This window comes from Cryptococcus neoformans, assembly GCF_000091045.1.
Source record: "Cryptococcus neoformans var. neoformans JEC21 chromosome 6 sequence".
Classification (NCBI taxonomy): Eukaryota; Fungi; Basidiomycota; class Tremellomycetes; order Tremellales; family Cryptococcaceae; genus Cryptococcus; species Cryptococcus deneoformans.
The window spans coordinates 403,942-420,225 of NC_006691.1; the positions used below are offsets into that span (position 1 = coordinate 403,942).

A 16,284-nucleotide genomic window follows, 5' to 3' on the forward strand; every position below is an offset into this window, starting at 1 on the left:
CAACAGAACCGTTGGGAAGAGTCTCTGCTCCAAGTCGTTGAGAACTACGATGCTCGAGCGAAAGCCACGGGCAGCTACTGCGACTATGGTGGGTTTTAAATTAGATGTCTAGTACACATACAGAGTACTGATGGACGTCCTCCTTGTTTCCTTTCTCCTGCTTGCATTGTAGCATACCATGTCATCATCACGAGACCCGAATTAGAGACACTCAAAATTGAGCTTCCAGTAATCGTTGAAAAATGGGGCAGTAAGTTCGCGATAAGGTTGGCCAATCAAAGCTGATAGAATTCTCAGTCACCTCTTGCAAACTCTTCATGACTTATGCTGCTTTACAGCTTCGAGATAATGAACTCTTGGATGTTATGTACGAAGCCCGCAAGCTTGCGATCACTACTGTAAGCAGAGGAAAAGAGCGTGAAATGCGGTGGCTGATATACGCTAACATCCAAGCAGATGATTCACGCTGAAAATGGCGACCTCATAAGCTGGCTGACAGGTAGGTTTTGGATTCCTTGAGCACTTCAACACTGTGATTCTGTACTGACGCCGGTGCAGACAAACTGGAAGAGAGGGGAATGGTAGAACCCGGCTATCATGCAGAGTCTCGACCGCCTATCGTTGAGATGGAGGCGACCAGCCGAGCCATAGTTCTCGCTGAGATGATTCAGAACCCGGTCCTTTTTGTGCACGTCGGTTCAGCAGTACGTATAGCCTCATGATTGGCGAGGTAAAAATTCGCTTTTCGAGCTAATATGTCGGGCAGTCTGCAGCCGAGGTCATTCGAAACGCACAAACCCGTGGCTTCCCCGTTTTCGCTGAGACATGCCCGCAATACCTTCATCTCACTTGGGAAGACCTGGTACGTACTCCGTCATGCCGTTGTTAGATAAGTGATTAACAAGTTATATAGAAAAAGTTCCATTCCCCCCAGTGTTTCGAGAACTCCAAGATGATCTGTTCCCCTCCCCCAGGACCTGATGACTCTGATCAGGAAGCCCTATGGACGTATGTAGCTTCCGGCCAGCTACCAATAGTATCTGCTAAGTCAATTGTAGCGGTCTGCGCAACGGTACTTTCACTATCTATTCTAGTGACCATTGCCCTTTCCGGTGAGCGTCATTTATGTGCCAATTATTACCGTGACTCATCCTCGTTAGTTATGGAGATATCGATGGCAAGGCTCTCGGTGTTGTACAGCATGAGGAGAGTATGCAGAGCGTAACATGCCCAGTCGATCAGGATCATGTACACGAAGTCATGCACGGAAAAAGCGGTCATTTTAAGTATATCCCCAATGGTAAGTGCTTGATTAATCGTAATAGATAACAGAGTTGACCGTTCAGGCTGCCCGGGGATTGAGACCAGACTCCCTCTTTTATTCAATTACGGTCTCAGTGAAGGACGTATCACGCCTGAGCGTTTTGTAGATCTGGTATCCGCCGCACCTGCTAAGCTGGTGATTTTTGCGCCGCGACACTTTCTGAACGTCAGGACTGATGCTTTAATGCTCGTAGTATGGATTATATCCTCGAAAAGGTGCCCTCTTGCCTGGCCTTTCTGACGCTGATCTTGTCATTTGGTGAGTGCTTGTTTTTTTCGTTTGTCCTTTATTCAATTTCTGATCATTAATTTTCGCCGGCATATTGCAGGTATCCTGAAAATAAAATGGTACCTTTCAGCCTCACCAATGATCATTTACACCATGGTGCTGATTGTAGGTCAATACGGTTCATTCAAACAAATGCTGACAAAAGGTCAGACTCTCCGTATGAGGGCATGATGTTCAACAACTGGCCCCGTTACACTATCATTCGAGGCAAAATTGTCTGGGCTGAAGGAAAGCTTTGCGGCTCGCCGAAAGATGGAGAGTACTTGAAACGACAGGCGAGTCAGCTTACCATGTCGGCTGTTAAATCCATCGCGAATGATAAACGAAGAGTCGCTACTTGGTTGTATGACAACAATGGGAAGTAAAGAGTACAAGTATCTATATTACTGAATTATGCATCAAGCTGTTGGCGCACCACCTACTTAACGATTTCCTATCATTGATTCACATTACTTTCAGCTAAGAAGTATATTATACTTGTGCGCGAATCCCATGGATAAATTCTAAGAATTACGAATTAGCGGTTTGGGTGAACCGTTGGCTGCCAGCTAGACTTATTCAAAAGTGGTTGGTGTTCAATAATAATGGTGATTAGAGGCAGTAGTCATTGATCTCCAACCGATTGCATGCAAAAAGACCTTGAGATTCCGAAAGTATATGAACCATAACACACTCTCTATGTCACTTCAGATTTTTAGTTAAGGCGAGGTGGGGCAGTAACTCCCGCCTGTTGAGTAATAATGGAGTACTGATGAGGCTGACGATGCAAGCCAAAATTGAAGACCTTCTGTTTGCCGATCTTTGCGTCGTCTAAATCGATGGTAGCAATTACCAATTCATCGTCCATGGTTTTGGATTGAGCAATGATGTGGCCTTCGGGGTGAACAATGCCTTTTAAACATGTGAGAACATGAGACATGCGCCAATGGTGACCAGACTCACAAGAGCAACCAATTAGGCCAAATTTTCCATCATCAAATCCAGCGCGGGCAGCAGCAATAGAGAAAGTCGCATTCGTGTATGAATGTGCTTGCATGACAAGGAGATGTTGGAATTCTGACTGAGCCTTGATTACCTCAGGATCCGCATCTGAATGGAAGGGAAAAAGTCAGCATCAAATAACTGAGACGATTAATTTGGTATAGACCTTTTGAGTGACCAAATCTACGTCCTGTCAGTGCTTTCCGCTGGGATAAGAGTTAAACTGACTTACAGTCCTGGAGCCCAAGTGCTAGTGTTATAGCCCAAGCACACCAGCTCAACGCCCTGCAGACCGAGACAGCGCCATGATTCTGTAGTTTATATACAGTCAGTTCCTTGGTGAAAAGAAGTTGCGATGAAGGTATTCTCACCAGCCCAACGACGGTCATTACAGACTAACAAAATAATCATGAATCAATAAAGAGCAAATTACATTAGATCTCGACAACTTACTCATCATGCCGGCAATTGCTTCGCCATCTTCAGGTGTCACAGCAAGATCTGGCACTCGGAAGGCCTGAAATTATTTACAAAGGTCAGGTCGAGATTTCAGTGCTTTTTCCATGATGCACATACCTTGAATCCATAGTCTCCGGGCTCGAAGTATCGCTTCTCAAGCTGGTCAATAAATTCGGGATCAGGGTAGGGTTCTTTGTTACCGGGAAGGTGAACCTTCCGATACTTTGATATTTCCTTGCCTGCATGGATATAGGAGCAAGTATTGTAATAATGACTGTCATCCGTTTTCTCTCCATATCCGATTACGATATCGATGCCCAAGTCCTTAGCTCTAGATATCAAAGGCTGAAGTATTGTGTCAATTTTCTATTACAGAAGGATCTAATGAACATACAGCTATGTTTGGATTGGTAGTGATATCTCCATGCTCAAACCATCGGTCCAGTTCCTCCCTGTCGTCGTCCAAGCCTTTCCAACGAGGAAAGAAGGTGGTAAAGGTCGTCTCACTGCAGTCCCAAAAATGAGCGCATTTACGGACTTGATCTATCATGCTTACGGGTACACAAGCACTTCCACCCCATTCTGACTGGCTTGCTCCAAAAGGGATATCAAGCGGGAAAGGGTCTCAGGTCGCTGAGAATCTTTGTGAACTGCCCCAACTTGGGCAGCGGCGACAGTGATTTTTCGAGCCATTGTGCTAAGCTTTGGGTGGCTGTTGATGTAGATGATGAAGCTTGTTTGAGAAAAGAGTGTTTAAGAGAGATAAATACCTCAGTAAAGTGTTCCATAAGATGCCGTCTATATGGCCAACACCATACAGATGATTCGGCTGTGACTCGGCCATGTTTTCGTAACTCCTACGACGAATATTTCCTCCTTATCATTCCCCTGTTCGGCTCGGGCTCTTGATCTTCAGGGCGCCGCGGCCAAGGGATCGACGTCAACCTTGGTTAAGCGCTCTTCTCGGCACTTTGTGAGATTTTAGAGATTATATCGTGCTGTCAAAAGTGCTAAAGTAAATTGTTTCTTTCCCTGTTCGTCATCGTCGTCGAGCAATGACATTTAATTCTAGTAGGTAGATGCTTAATTAAATAATTGTCTTATGAGCACGCCGACCGTCCATCGGGCGACTGCCTCCCGACCGGAATTTTTTCCTTATCTTTCGTGCCTGGCAAGACGTCAGCCAATCAGTATCAGATCAACGATAGGCTCAGCTCGCACAGAGACCGACAGCCCAACGGTCAGTGTGTGGGTTGGAGGCTATTGGTTGCAATTGGAATTATTATCCTTCTATCAATCCCTTGGCATCTATTGGTAGACATTATTAGAAGTCGTAAGTGCTCATCAAACTCACCCGTTCGCAGCTTCTTGATGATAGGATACGATAAGACTTGTAGTGAATGAATGGATAGCCCGGGCCCGTTCAACCAACCAAAAATACGACCGATCATAAAAGTATAAATGATCACTAAACTCTTGGATTCTCCTGTTCAAGACTTTAAGTTATATCAATATGTTTTTCCATGATCCAGAAAAGGAACCTGTCACCGGCGACTCTATCGACCCTGTGACCCTCATCGACAACCAGGTAGACGAAGAGAATGAAGTCTTTCGCGTGACCAGTAGTGGGGAGCAATACCGAACTGTCTCATGGCAAGTGATCGGAAGTAATCTGTTGAACATAAGCTAAATCATAACAACAGGTATAAAAGCTTTGCCTTGATGTTCAAGATCCTCTTTTCCGTTGGTGTTTTATCCATCCCTTCAGTATTTTCTTATGTTGGAGCACTCCCTGGAGCCTTGCTTCTCATCGGCTGGGGCGCCTTCAATGCATATTCAGCATTTTTGCTCGGGGCCTTTCGACTTCGACACTCAGGTATACATGTAAGCATAGTTTTGATTTTTCTACAAAATTGATCAGGCTGATTTTCAAATGTAGGGAATGCAAGATATGGCGTATATCGTTGGCGGTGTTTGGTACAGGGAACTTGTGGGCGTGCTTTTCATTATTGGGTAGGTTTCACCCCATCAGAAAGAGCCTGACTAGTGTAGGTATGATTTGGTTGCCGGAAGCGGCTATATCGGAGTAGCGACTGCTCTCAATACCTTATCTGATCATGGTGCCTGCACGGTTTGGTTTTCATTTGTGGCGTTTGTCCTTTCCACCGCTATCGCCATGTTTCCTAAGCTGGCCCAAGTCGGGGTAGCGGGTGAGCGCTTCTTAATATATCCTATGGAATATAGCTGATGATAAGTAGCTTGGGCTGGTGTTATAACACTTTTCATCTCCATCTTCATCCTCGTTGTGGCTGTCGCCGTCAATGACAGACCGGCTCTTGCCCCACCAACAGGAGATTTCGATTTGGGTTACCATGTCATTGGCTCTCCAAACTTCACCGAAGGCATGACTGCCGCATTAACTATCTTCATCTCTTCTGGTGGTATTTCGGCTTTCGTCCCCATGTAAGCCCTGTCCAGTGAAATAGTCGCACTGAAATTGATATCCTACTTTCAGTATTGCAGAAATGAAGAACCCGAAAGAATATAAAAAGCCCATCGCAGTGTCAATGGGCTTCCTCAATGCCTGCTACCTTGCTTTCGCCCTGGTAATCTATCGATATTGTGGAAGTGAGCTCTGAGCCTCCCCATGTTGTCCTTCATGTAATAATGTGATTTTTGTAGCCTGGATTTCCAGCCCAGCTTTAGGGAGCGCGGGGCCTCTGATCAAGAAGCTCACATATGGCATCGCCTTACCAGGCCTGATAATGAGTTCCACAGTCAATCAGCACGTGAGTAGGCCTCACAGTCTTCCGCCTCGTAAGGACAATCACTGAGAAAAAAACATAGCTTGCTGCCAAGTACATATTTGTGCGACTACTTCGAGGGACCAAACATCTTCAATCAAAGACAATGGTGCACTGGGCCACTTGGTTCGGTGTTTCTTTGCTCTGTGGGGTTGCTGCATTTGTTATTGGCGAAGCTGTTCCCTTCTTTGGGACTTTGATTTCTCTCCTTGCTGCCATCGCGTATGCACCTATGGCCGTGAGTTATCCCTCGTTTCATTAGGCAATGGTGCTTACAGAGTCAGATTGTAATTCCAATGCATCTATGGCTCTATGATTTTGCCGACTATCGAAAACAAGGTCTGGTCAAGAAGCTTCAATGGCTGTTCCATCTTGTTATGCTGGTTGTCGGACTCTTCATGACCGTTGCCGGTGCTTACACTTCCATTAAATCGATTGCAGACCAGTATGCCGCCGGCACTGTGTCATCCGCCTTCTCGTGTGCAGATAAGTGAGCAATTATGTCTTTTTCAGCTGTCTCCAGCTCACCAGCTTTATATAGCTCTTAGAGAGTTTTGTATCTTATAGGAAGCAACTTTCATAAGTGCAGGCTTCCATTAAAGGTCCTGTTTCGGTATGGCTTTTCTTTGTTCCTCTAGGTTGTGCTTCAGGTTTTCAGTCGTCTTGAGTAGATTAGGTTCATGGTAGAGTTGTAAACATGGTTATCCATGATGAAATTATATCTGACTTGAAGTTTCCTGGTGACTTTGTGTTGCATGCTCTAAAGCGCTAAAGAGTACGAGTATAATTAATATGATCGATGTGATGATTCGGACGTCGTCAACCAACCTAATTAAGTTTGCATTTTGTCCTTAATTCCCTTCTTGCGTTATCCCTCTCTCTTTTCGCTTGTTTGAGCCTTCAGTTTCTTGCGACTGGAATTTTTTGCATATCGATCTATTCGCCTGGAAAGAAACAGACGAAGAATAGCAACACTCCGAACACCTACTACGTATCATCGGACTGCAGTGTTTCGGACTCAGGGTCGGCTACGCTCAAAAGTGTTTGTCAGGCACGATAACGTAATCTGGAACCTGATAGATATGGCTTGTCGAATAGGAATTGATTCTGGTTGCTATCCTCGCCAGCTCTGTCGACTTCTGATATGAAAAAGGAGCGATGCCATTTCCTTTGCATAGCAGTCGCTTTCTAACAAGCATCAAAATGGATGAAGATAGCTCATCAGTTCCTCGAAAATCTGCTACTGGCCCCGTAAGAGTCAGCCAGAGGCAACCACAAAGGTGAGTAGATGAATTCTTGCCTTGTTCGAAACAGGAACGAAAAGCCTGACGCTCGCTTTTCATGCGAAAGCTGCACGGAATGTACCAGGTGAGCATTAAACCAAACTTCCAAACTCTGCTGCTATGCTCATCCTCGGTGACTGTGGTAAAGGCGCAAGACAAGGTGAGGGAAATTAATCAAGCGCGTGCATTTAGAGGTAGTTTAATCCAACAAACATAGGTGCGACAAACGGGTTCCCTGCGTCAACTGGTGAGTATAAACTTACAGCTTCTCTCAAATCACTCATGATAATTACAGTTGCAAACGAGGGGTACCTGAGAAATGCCAAATCGAACAAGTAATTCCTTCAAAGAATTTGTATGTACACTCTCCGGCCATAGATCAATGCTAAACGTTTCTTTTCAGGAGTACTGCAGCGCAGATCAAGACCTTAAGAGATGAGATGTTAGCAGCCGATCATGAGCTGAGACAGCGTGTAGAAGCCTTAGAGAAACTAGTCAAATCGTTAACCGCAAGCCGAGAGGCCTCAGAAAAAGCTACTAAAGCGACCACAACTGTGCTGTCTCCTTCCATTTCTCCATCGGCTATGAATGATCAAGTGAGTACACTCATACTGGCGCTTTCGATGGCATAGTTGATGGAATGAAAGGGTAATAACACCGACGAAAATCTGGATGAGTCTGTCGGTGGTGGTTACGATGACGATGAAGCGGAGGCTGCAGCCACCCTTGAATTGTAAGCGCTTTGGACATGTTATCTTAGTAGCTTCAGCTTATTAATCTGGCATGTAAGTCTTGCCATTGGACGACTTCGACCAAAGCCTCCAGGTGGATCGGACGTGATATACAATGGGGACGCAAATCAAGTTGATGGTGTGAGTATCCATCACCGTAATTACAAGCGATATTTCCTCACAATTCTGAGTAGCAGGCTTGTTCCGAAGATGGGGAGATGAACGAATCACCTCCGATCATCCTGTCATTATCTGATCCTACTCACGCATCCACTCACCCTCAAACGTATCTTCATTTACCTCCAGTCAAATTGTCTCGCCTCAACGACCGCCGGCTTGCTTTGTATCATGAAGTCGTCAGAAAAGACATTCTGTCTCAACTGCCTCCCGCTACTGTTGGAAGGGCTTTGGTCCAATTCGACATGGATAATGTTGCCTGGATGCACTGGTAAGTCTGAATGTTGGATTCCGCGATCAAAACTCATACGTTTTTTGGACAGCTGTTATCACGGTCCTACTTTCCGTAGGTATAATTATTGGATTACATAGGCGTAGAGCTGACAAAAGACAAGAACGTGAAGCCGATCTGGTCTGGGCAGAGCTTGGATCAGATGACGTAGAGATCAACTGGAGCTTTATGGCTCTATTATTCGGCGTTCTGATGGTCAGTTTTTATCTTTTGCGATAGACAAAGAACTGACGAGCAGATAGTCGGGAGCATATCACCTACCTGAAAGCACATTCCAGTATCTTTTTCCTTCGCGTAAGTGTCTAATTGCCGTCCTTGCTTGCTTTGGCTAATACAACTTTCTAGAAACTCGGTTGGATTTAATCAATCAATGGTTTACGGCTTGCATCATGTGTCTTCAGGAAGCCGATTGGATGCGTTCACACAGCCTGTAAGTAGCTTTTAAGTGTTCTTCTTGAGTGTTTCGCTGATCATTCGCTAGTTACGCCATTCAATGCGTTGCTATTATTACTTCCGCAGCGAACCATATTGGTAAAGCAGATTTATATTTCACTCTTCTTGGTGCGGCCGTAAGGTAAGTAGAACGACGGTAATCATACCCTGCTAATTCTTATGGCCCAGAATTGCCCAAGCATTGAACCTTCATCGACTCGGTCCAGATTCCGAGCTTTTATATAAATCTAAGAATTCGAAATTGATCATCGCACGAGAGGTTCGAAAACGTACATGGTATCAGCTCCTATATCAGGGTAATTCAAGTTGTCCGCCTTACTTTTGGGTACTAATACATGACTTCAATAGACGCATTCCATGTGGCGTTCAATGGTGCTTGTTGTGAGTATCTTGATTGCTTCTTTCCTTTGAGCGCTCTAATCACGATATTCGACTAGCTATCAATCGAGCCCAGTTTAACACTGCGCCTCCCATCCACTGTATTGACAGTATGTTGGGTCTTGGTATGGAAGAAGCCAAAGTATCCTACGACATTCCGACCACAGATTCGCACGTCTGTCAACTCTACAAGTGTAAGTTCCACATACGCGGTGCAAAACTGACCATTTAGTGGCTTTGCAAGTGAATAGGTAATAATACCGACAGGGATCCTTTAACCAAAGCTAATTTTTTGGTAGAGCATACTCCTCCACTGAAGCCATGGCCCCTTTACCCTATGATGTAATTCTTCAGATTGATCGTGACATCCATACAATCATGAACGAAGCTCCATTATGGATGCGGGACGAGAACTACGTACTTGATCCAAATGCTCCTGCATGGGCTGACTGGCAGAGAAAGGCGTACATCGTACGTATCTATGAAGCCTTGAATAAGTAATATACTGATATCCCATCACAGCTTTCGGCCTCCCACAAAGTGAGTTGTCAATATGCTCGATATAGAAATTGCACTGATTGTTGTCAGGTTATTGTCCTGCATCGTCCTTATCTGGGCCGGGCATTCCGAGGCGATCAACGTTATATCCGGTCTCGCGAGGTGAGAAAGCATTGATATATCCTCAACGTCGCTGATACCTTTTTTAGAATTGTTTACAGCACGCCCATAAAATCCTGCGGATATTCAAAGGCTGTTCACTCGTCCAGTTTCGCACTACTTGGTCGGTTGCCTATTTCAAGCTGCAAGGATTGGAGCTTACTTCATTCGATTAGGACCGTCTTAGTTCATGCTGTTGCGGCGAGTCTTATCCTTCTCCTTGACGCCTCGCAGCAAACGAATCATTGCGCCCTCAACTCAATCCAAATTGTGCGCGAGACGGTCGATATCCTGCGCCAGCTCTCTGACCTCTCTATCATCGCCAAAAAGGGTTTTCTCGTCATTTCACCTTTAATTGAAGACTCCGCACAACTCACCGAGGCTGGACCTGATGTAAACGTCAGAAACAGAAAAGCTTTTCTGGGTAAGGCGGAAACCGAACTGAAACAAGCCCTCGATGTTTTTCGGCGTGGGCACTCCACCGCTCCACCTTCTGTGTCCCCATTCAGTGCCTCAGGGCATGTGGAGTTGTCTGCTATATGCAACCAGGATGCCAGCATGGCTTCGGACTCAGAGGCGATGGTCGCTACTTCGTCCCTCATAGGAGCATCACAAGTAAGGGGGTTGGAAGCCACGGATGTATGGAATCCCTTTTTATGGAACTCACAGGGCGACATGGGGTCCTCCACCAATCCTAACATGATGATGGATTGGGGAAATCCAGAATCTCTGAGTTTGAGTGGTGATACAAGTGGAATGGACTGGATGTCTTATACATAAGCAGAAAATGGGCTAGTTGTACATGTTACTAGAATAAATCAAGTTGTACTAGATTGGGAATTGATAAGTTCATAGGAATATGCCTCTGTTTTTTTCTTAAATATTAATGAAGGAACTTGAGGCTCCCTTGACATGGATTTGAGATTTATTCAAGGACGAGAAAAGGAACACCCATAGCATTGCAGCATGTTGCAGAATTATAGATAGGTCTTGGTAAAATAAATAGTAGTTCTCGTGGCTTTCTCCTTTGGCCTTTGGGTGTTTCCTGCTGGTGCGGCATGCAAATACGTACATATGTATATAATTCGCCGTTTCGTCATCCACCATTTTCCGCGCTTTTCCCCTTCAGAATTCCCCCGTCCTTTTCTCCCGCTTATACAATCCGGCTCTTCGTACGATAGCACTGGTTACTGGCATGATTTTCCAGTGCGGCTGTTAAACCGATATGTTTCCTTATCAGCAGCAAATAGCGATCGCCCGATAGGCAAGATGTTGCGTCGGATGAGTTTTGTTTACCCGGTCGACTTAATCGTCGTGGAAAGAATACGGCCCTCGCCATGAGTTCCACTGCTATTGTAGATACCACGTCTCTTCTGCTTATATAGATTTGGCTCAAAGATGACTTGTTCCTCAGCAGCATATCTAAATCAGAGAAACAATCACTGCACAATGGGCGTCTTCAAGACTATTACTTTCGCGCAACACGATGGTGTAGATATCGATCTCGATTACATGCTGCCCCAGTCACCTAGTTCAGATAGCAAACTTCCCATCCTCTTATGGTTTCACGGTGGAGGGCTACTGCAAGGCACCCGTACTTGTGAGTGGTGTTGTGCGGCGAAATACCGACGGCCTTCATTGATTATCACATATAGGTGCCTGGGCGCATTTAGTGAGCGCTGTAGAGAAATACAAGCTCTGCCTCGTTTCTGCCGACTACAGGCTGGCACCTCAAACTCGTATGCCAGGCATCATGGCGGACATCAAGGCTGCTATGGATTATTTGCGATCCCCCGAGTTCCTTTCCGAGACAGGGAATGCGGTTGATCAGAACAAGATCATCGTATCAGGTGGTTCTGCTGGTGGATGGCTTGCTTTGCTCATCGGGAGTGGGGTTGGCTTCGAAGCCTGTGGTCTTACGCCTCCCGCCAAGCCACTCGGCGTTGTGCCTCTCTATCCTATCACCGACATCGAAGACTCATTCTTCACTACCAAGCAACATCGTGAGTTGGTGGTTATGTTGTCATTGCAAGAGTAGCGTTAATAGGAAATTAGCTGTATCCTACATTAAGGAGATGATCCCGAAGTCGGCAGTAGCAGCTTACCTCGATCCTAAGACCCCCCAATCCAGTGGTTGTCCTCTCACTAGCCCTAGAATGAAATGTTACCCTTATATGGTATGTTCTCTCATTCTGTGTCAATATTTCTCCTAAAGAAAATGCCCCTTTTAGGTTCAGGAGGCGCTTGAACAGGAACTCCTTCTTGACGGTACTGAGATCCCACCTAGTGCATTCAGCATAGCCCCAGCGATTGCATCTGGTAAATTCACTTTACCTCCTACGTACATCATCCACGGCACGTAAGTCAACCAATAAAGGACGTGTGCGTTGCTAAGTCCTGGCAGTATCGATGATAAAGTGCCCATCAGACAATCTGAGGACGTCTTCAAAGCGTGCAAGCAGCAGAATATTGATGTCACCTTCGAAGTTCTTGAGGGCGTTGACCACCTCTTCGATATGGACCCCAAATATACGCTCGACGAAGCGTACGCATTTATCACTAAGTTGGTACAATAATACAAAGTTTTGCTATCGTATCAATGTACCACAAGTGGCTTATGCGCACCCATATGCAAAGACTACCCTCAGAATGACTAGACATGTTTGTCGTTGATTCATAAATGCCAATGAACAGTTGAATAATAATAACAATATAAAACATTTATATGTATGTCCCCTCGGATCCCTTGATGCTAATGTTGCTACATGTTTTCCTGCTTTGTTATCCGTTACAGATCGAACCCTCAGGTAGCATCACCAGCTAATCAAGCCCCGTCAGGCTTCCAGCTTCCTCGGACTACATTATTACTAGGCTTCAGCTCCAATAGTCATATTAGATATAGAAGATCACTCACAATTGTGAAGAACATTAGCTTGGGGCGAGTCTGGTCCCTTCGCCCTGAAGTCTTTCTCGCCACCCGGGGAGAAAGCTGTGATTGGAAGAATAAGGACATCCCCAATTCTGAGAGGATGTTCTAACCCCCGCAAACGGTGCCAAGTGACATTATACCTAGAGAGAAGGAATCTGCTTTGCTATTAATACCGATGTCACAGGTGGGAAAATCAAACACTTACGCCAAAACAGAATCGGTGAATAGCCCTGGGCCAGTCCATTCCATCACACTCATCGCTTCGCTCCGCCCTAGCTTGCGCAAACGGTCCACCTCTCGGGACCATCCCCGGGGTTGCTCTCTTTCAAGTCTGGTGACCTCTTCGTCCCTCTGCTCCTCCCAAGCCTGTACCACTCGCGACGAATTTACCACCCTTCTAACCGCATCAAGGAAAATTGGGTGGTTTGGTGCAGAGGATAACGTCCACTGGCAAATTCCAAGCGGGCGAGGCCAGTAGCGCTCCCAACCCTGCTTAGCGTGAACATCGACGTCAACGGCGACAATTACAGCGGGGTGTGTAGAGAGGGCAGTTTTCCAAGACGGACCGTCCGTTGCAGTAAGGTCAAGATATTCTGTATCGAGGAGACCCCATTGCTCGATCGGTCGAATAGGGCGAGTCTGAGTAAGTGACATAAGCACTAGCATGAGCAAACAAGATACAAAATGAACTCACATCTACGTCAGAATATACGCCACCATGGACTAAGGGGAGCAAATATCTCAAAAAGTCTGCTTTCAGTACCCCTCGGTGCATGAAGTTCCAAGCCCACTCAACATCACTTCGCCTAAAATTCTTTTCCACCCAATCCTGCGCCTGTTGATCGTCCAAAAAATTGATTTGCCATCCGTCTTTGCTGTTTGTCTCTTCCCACGATTGTATAAATTTGTTTTGAGGGTTGAATGTCTTATCAGTCATATGAATGTTTTTATAAGACACCATCGATGGCAAATAGGGCTGACTGTTGGGGTAATTAGGTAGAGCATCGATATATGCTGGTGGTAGATGGTCGTGAAGTGAGGACAGAAAGGGCGAATGAAGACGCACTGGAAGCGTGACTGCAAAATCATACAGACGGCGGAAGTATCTATGTGTCACATCAGTTCTCGAAACGATTGTAATGCCAGCGTCATACTCACTCTCGTGTACCGCTTTCTCCTGCATCAACATTTAATATATATCTTTGTTCGGCTATCTCTCCAAGATCGGCCAATCCTTTATTGCTGGACGATTTCCAACCCATGGCCTCTGTCCATCCTGGTTTCTCACGTTCCAGCTCTATTTCTCCGCTAGCCTCTATAGGATTTTCCTGGTTTGGATTTGCTGACACATCTCCTATTATCCCTGGTACACCATCTTGCCAGTCGTTGTCTTTTTGTCCTGTAACCAGAGACCGCGGAAGGACACTCTGTCTGATGACCGCACCAAGGAGCAAGATGCTAAATACTGTACCCAGACCAATCTGCAGTAGCCGCTTCCGCTTGGCAGGTGAGCTATGAAATAGTTCGGGATTGAGATGCCCAGAGCTCGGATTGGAAGTCGGGAGCGAAGAGTATTTGTTGCTGCGAGGATTGAGCCATTTGAGGACAGACATCGGAGGGAAGCGTGTGCTGTTGACAGGGTTATATATTTGTGAAGGGAGGAGGGGACGGCGTGTTATCAAGATCAAGAGCAGACATGAAAAAACAAGACGTAAAGAAGAATGGAAGAAGGGAAACGAGTGTTGCGAAGTCCTTGTGTTGAAATTTACTGGCTGCGTTTGATTGCTGCTGCGTAGAAGCGTAGGCAGCTCAAACTAGTATTATCAGCGCAACGTAACAGAGGAGCAAGGAAGGCAATAGAATGCAAGAGCAGCGGTACTGGCAGGCATCAACAGTCTGGTGGGAGCAGCAGGACTTTTCGAACGCTCTCTCATCACCTATTCTCTGTGCTTTATATGTATGGCGCACATACTTTTGATGTTTCGTCCAGTTTTCCTGTGCCCTTAACGAAGCCCAGGACGGCGCACAGAAAGACGACACACCCTTCCCCGGTCCCGTCTACTTACGTCATACTCTCAGGGGAAAAGGCACATAATTACATTACCCGCCACCTGAAGCGGGTACCGCCGATCAACTGTCGGGTGACTGGAACCAGATCAGGAATATATTTATACTTCCCTTCTTTCTTCGTTTCCACCACTGCAGCAAGCAACAGGGAACAAATCCCTTTCTGTCGCACTTTGCTCCTCCTTCCGGCTGATATTAGGGACAACCTTACTTGTTGGCCTGTCTCAATGACGCGACGGCACAACGGGCGATAGACGATGTCATTAATGAATTACCCTTCCCAAATTATGTATCATGGTCATCAGGAGTCACAGGAGGTAGGAACGACACTACTACCGGGATAATAGTTTTTGCCCATTTATTGAGTGAACTTGTTGCAGTAGGCTCGACACAAGCCCCTCGACGGACATTGGCTCGTCGGAGAGAGCCAAGAGGTCCGATGAAGGACCTAAGAACGGAGGTGGGTGCGAGCCAACAACGGAACGTGGTGGTGGTGGATCGAGGACAAGGAGGCTTCTTCTTGAAGCCCGGCTGAAAAAGGTTGACGGTATCACCACGCATCCTGCATCCTGCGCCATGACTCAGGCTCCATGGGGCATGTGAAATCGGAAATGGGATGGAGATGAAGAGATTCCCGTCCCCCGTACTGATCGCACTCATAAGAGAAGGGGAGGGGAGGGGAAACGAGGGGCAAGGGAAACTAAGGATGGGAAAGTGACAAACAGAAAACGGACAGATGCTAAAATAACAAATAACAAATAACAAATAAAATTTAAATTAGAAATAAAAAAGGCCCGGCAATCGACAGATCGAAAATCTAATTGCTTATAGAAGCTTATGTATGTCATTTTCAGGGTCAAAGAAGGGTTGAAGAACAGCAGGCAGCAGCAGTAAGCTTTCTGTTTCACGGCCCACGGTTAACATATTAACCTTTAATCCAAGTCCCTACGTATACTCTTCTACCTCAGCTGGCAGGCCACAAGTCGCAGCAAGCATTGTCTACCTCTTCTTCTCTTGTCTGTCATTCTGATGTTATTTTCTGGCAATCTCTGAGTTTTCGACTTCCTGTGATAAGACGCTAGCTGCTGATTACTATCAGTTAAGGCCAGCAGTCCATAGCCCAGCCTGAATTGTCAATCGGCCAATCGCCAACCGCAGATCGCAGAACTCATGCAACTTCGAACTAAGAATATATTCTATGCAGAACTAAGAGTTTAGAATTTAGAACTCAGATGCTCATCAATGCTTAGATGTCAAATGTCAAACACGCTTCAAACATGACAAAATGTCAAAAAAGAATATCACCGGCAGAATCAGAGATCTCGAAAGTCAAATGTGGATGAGCGCGACAGGCGGCTAGGGGCCGCAGGCTAAGAAAAAAAGGAAAGACAGGATCCAGGGATTCCAGAATCCAGGATCAAGATCGTAAAATGCCAAAACGCCAAATTAGCCAAGGCCAAA

General features: G+C 45.9%; 6 protein-coding genes across 6 annotated transcripts; 4 read left to right on the plus strand and 2 right to left on the minus strand.

The window, feature by feature from the left end:
• The first annotated feature begins 9 nt into the window (after positions 1-9).
• On the plus strand, positions 10-2,026 carry CNF01380 (dihydropyrimidinase, putative). The gene is made up of 13 exons (XM_024657358.1): positions 10-88; positions 173-250; positions 298-398; positions 457-499; positions 559-704; positions 767-862; positions 914-1,008; positions 1,059-1,112; positions 1,161-1,300; positions 1,347-1,459; positions 1,518-1,582; positions 1,653-1,717; positions 1,763-2,026. Exons 3-13 carry the CDS (start codon positions 318-320, stop codon positions 1,975-1,977), a joined length of 1,113 nt encoding a protein of 370 aa, XP_024513012.1. The 5' UTR covers positions 10-88; positions 173-250; positions 298-317; the 3' UTR covers positions 1,978-2,026.
• Positions 2,027-2,224: 198 nt separating this feature from the next.
• CNF01390 (conserved hypothetical protein) lies at positions 2,225-4,078 on the minus strand. Its single transcript, XM_024657359.1, has 10 exons — positions 3,823-4,078; positions 3,609-3,764; positions 3,447-3,558; positions 3,170-3,397; positions 3,047-3,110; positions 2,965-2,988; positions 2,826-2,904; positions 2,760-2,776; positions 2,555-2,701; positions 2,225-2,503 (listed from the first exon to the last, which is right to left on the minus strand). Exons 1-10 carry the CDS (start codon positions 3,894-3,896, stop codon positions 2,307-2,309), a joined length of 1,098 nt encoding a protein of 365 aa, XP_024513121.1. The 5' UTR covers positions 3,897-4,078; the 3' UTR covers positions 2,225-2,306.
• Positions 4,079-4,463: 385 nt separating this feature from the next.
• Positions 4,464-6,558, plus strand: CNF01400 (expressed protein). The gene is made up of 10 exons (XM_571577.2): positions 4,464-4,705; positions 4,756-4,936; positions 4,992-5,065; positions 5,105-5,262; positions 5,311-5,515; positions 5,568-5,680; positions 5,735-5,841; positions 5,900-6,094; positions 6,141-6,346; positions 6,398-6,558. Exons 1-10 carry the CDS (start codon positions 4,566-4,568, stop codon positions 6,402-6,404), a joined length of 1,386 nt encoding a protein of 461 aa, XP_571577.1. The 5' UTR covers positions 4,464-4,565; the 3' UTR covers positions 6,405-6,558.
• Positions 6,559-7,046: 488 nt separating this feature from the next.
• Positions 7,047-10,731, plus strand: CNF01410 (expressed protein). Its single transcript, XM_024657360.1, has 23 exons — positions 7,047-7,136; positions 7,207-7,224; positions 7,288-7,299; positions 7,357-7,386; positions 7,435-7,494; positions 7,543-7,735; positions 7,787-7,872; positions 7,930-8,011; positions 8,065-8,318; positions 8,371-8,393; positions 8,443-8,534; positions 8,582-8,633; positions 8,685-8,769; positions 8,821-8,913; positions 8,961-9,088; positions 9,141-9,173; positions 9,230-9,364; positions 9,403-9,421; positions 9,470-9,641; positions 9,693-9,710; positions 9,759-9,830; positions 9,878-9,951; positions 10,004-10,731. The coding sequence occupies exons 1-23, from the start codon at positions 7,060-7,062 to the stop codon at positions 10,605-10,607; spliced, it is 2,412 nt and encodes an 803-aa protein (XP_024513104.1). The 5' UTR covers positions 7,047-7,059; the 3' UTR covers positions 10,608-10,731.
• A 211-nt stretch (positions 10,732-10,942) lies between these two features.
• CNF01420 (conserved hypothetical protein) lies at positions 10,943-12,510 on the plus strand. Its single transcript, XM_024657361.1, has 6 exons — positions 10,943-11,182; positions 11,242-11,427; positions 11,483-11,830; positions 11,883-12,004; positions 12,059-12,186; positions 12,232-12,510. Exons 2-6 carry the CDS (start codon positions 11,277-11,279, stop codon positions 12,401-12,403), a joined length of 921 nt encoding a protein of 306 aa, XP_024513106.1. The 5' UTR covers positions 10,943-11,182; positions 11,242-11,276; the 3' UTR covers positions 12,404-12,510.
• Positions 12,476-14,470, minus strand: CNF01430 (alpha-1,6-mannosyltransferase, putative). Its single transcript, XM_024657362.1, has 5 exons — positions 13,915-14,470; positions 13,451-13,862; positions 12,962-13,395; positions 12,742-12,911; positions 12,476-12,683 (listed from the first exon to the last, which is right to left on the minus strand). The coding sequence occupies exons 1-5, from the start codon at positions 14,367-14,369 to the stop codon at positions 12,652-12,654; spliced, it is 1,503 nt and encodes a 500-aa protein (XP_024513013.1). The 5' UTR covers positions 14,370-14,470; the 3' UTR covers positions 12,476-12,651.
• Between the last annotated feature and the right edge of the window lie 1,814 nt (positions 14,471-16,284).

What these genes read in the sequence shown, in the direction of transcription:
- CNF01380 (XM_024657358.1), top strand. Translation starts at nt 318, where the DNA reads ATGACTTATGCTGCTTTACAGCTTCGAGATAATGAACTCTTGGATGTT. An exon ending in GATCAGGAAGCCCTATGGAC is followed by an intron (nt 1,009 to 1,058) that starts GTATGTAGCTTC and finishes AGTCAATTGTAG; the next exon opens with CGGTCTGCGCAACGGTACTT. An exon ending in GACGCTGATCTTGTCATTTG is followed by an intron (nt 1,583 to 1,652) that starts GTGAGTGCTTGT and finishes GGCATATTGCAG; the next exon opens with GTATCCTGAAAATAAAATGG.
- CNF01390 (XM_024657359.1), bottom strand. Translation starts at nt 3,896, where the DNA reads ATGGCCGAGTCACAGCCGAATCATCTGTATGGTGTTGGCCATATAGAC. An exon ending in TAATGACCGTCGTTGGGCTG is followed by an intron (nt 2,905 to 2,964) that starts GTGAGAATACCT and finishes TATAAACTACAG; the next exon opens with AATCATGGCGCTGTCTCGGT. An exon ending in TGGCCTAATTGGTTGCTCTT is followed by an intron (nt 2,504 to 2,554) that starts GTGAGTCTGGTC and finishes CATGTTTAAAAG; the next exon opens with GCATTGTTCACCCCGAAGGC.
- CNF01400 (XM_571577.2), top strand. Translation starts at nt 4,566, where the DNA reads ATGTTTTTCCATGATCCAGAAAAGGAACCTGTCACCGGCGACTCTATC. An exon ending in GGCGTGCTTTTCATTATTGG is followed by an intron (nt 5,066 to 5,104) that starts GTAGGTTTCACC and finishes TGACTAGTGTAG; the next exon opens with GTATGATTTGGTTGCCGGAA. An exon ending in GTTCCACAGTCAATCAGCAC is followed by an intron (nt 5,842 to 5,899) that starts GTGAGTAGGCCT and finishes AAAAAAACATAG; the next exon opens with CTTGCTGCCAAGTACATATT.
- CNF01410 (XM_024657360.1), top strand. Translation starts at nt 7,060, where the DNA reads ATGGATGAAGATAGCTCATCAGTTCCTCGAAAATCTGCTACTGGCCCC. An exon ending in CGGGTTCCCTGCGTCAACTG is followed by an intron (nt 7,387 to 7,434) that starts GTGAGTATAAAC and finishes TGATAATTACAG; the next exon opens with TTGCAAACGAGGGGTACCTG. An exon ending in ACGCAAATCAAGTTGATGGT is followed by an intron (nt 8,012 to 8,064) that starts GTGAGTATCCAT and finishes AATTCTGAGTAG; the next exon opens with CAGGCTTGTTCCGAAGATGG.
- CNF01420 (XM_024657361.1), top strand. Translation starts at nt 11,277, where the DNA reads ATGGGCGTCTTCAAGACTATTACTTTCGCGCAACACGATGGTGTAGAT. An exon ending in CTTCACTACCAAGCAACATC is followed by an intron (nt 11,831 to 11,882) that starts GTGAGTTGGTGG and finishes ATAGGAAATTAG; the next exon opens with CTGTATCCTACATTAAGGAG. An exon ending in TGAAATGTTACCCTTATATG is followed by an intron (nt 12,005 to 12,058) that starts GTATGTTCTCTC and finishes TGCCCCTTTTAG; the next exon opens with GTTCAGGAGGCGCTTGAACA.
- CNF01430 (XM_024657362.1), bottom strand. Translation starts at nt 14,369, where the DNA reads ATGTCTGTCCTCAAATGGCTCAATCCTCGCAGCAACAAATACTCTTCG. An exon ending in GCGTATATTCTGACGTAGAT is followed by an intron (nt 13,396 to 13,450) that starts GTGAGTTCATTT and finishes TCACTTACTCAG; the next exon opens with ACTCGCCCTATTCGACCGAT. An exon ending in AGCTAATGTTCTTCACAATT is followed by an intron (nt 12,684 to 12,741) that starts GTGAGTGATCTT and finishes GTAATAATGTAG; the next exon opens with TCCGAGGAAGCTGGAAGCCT.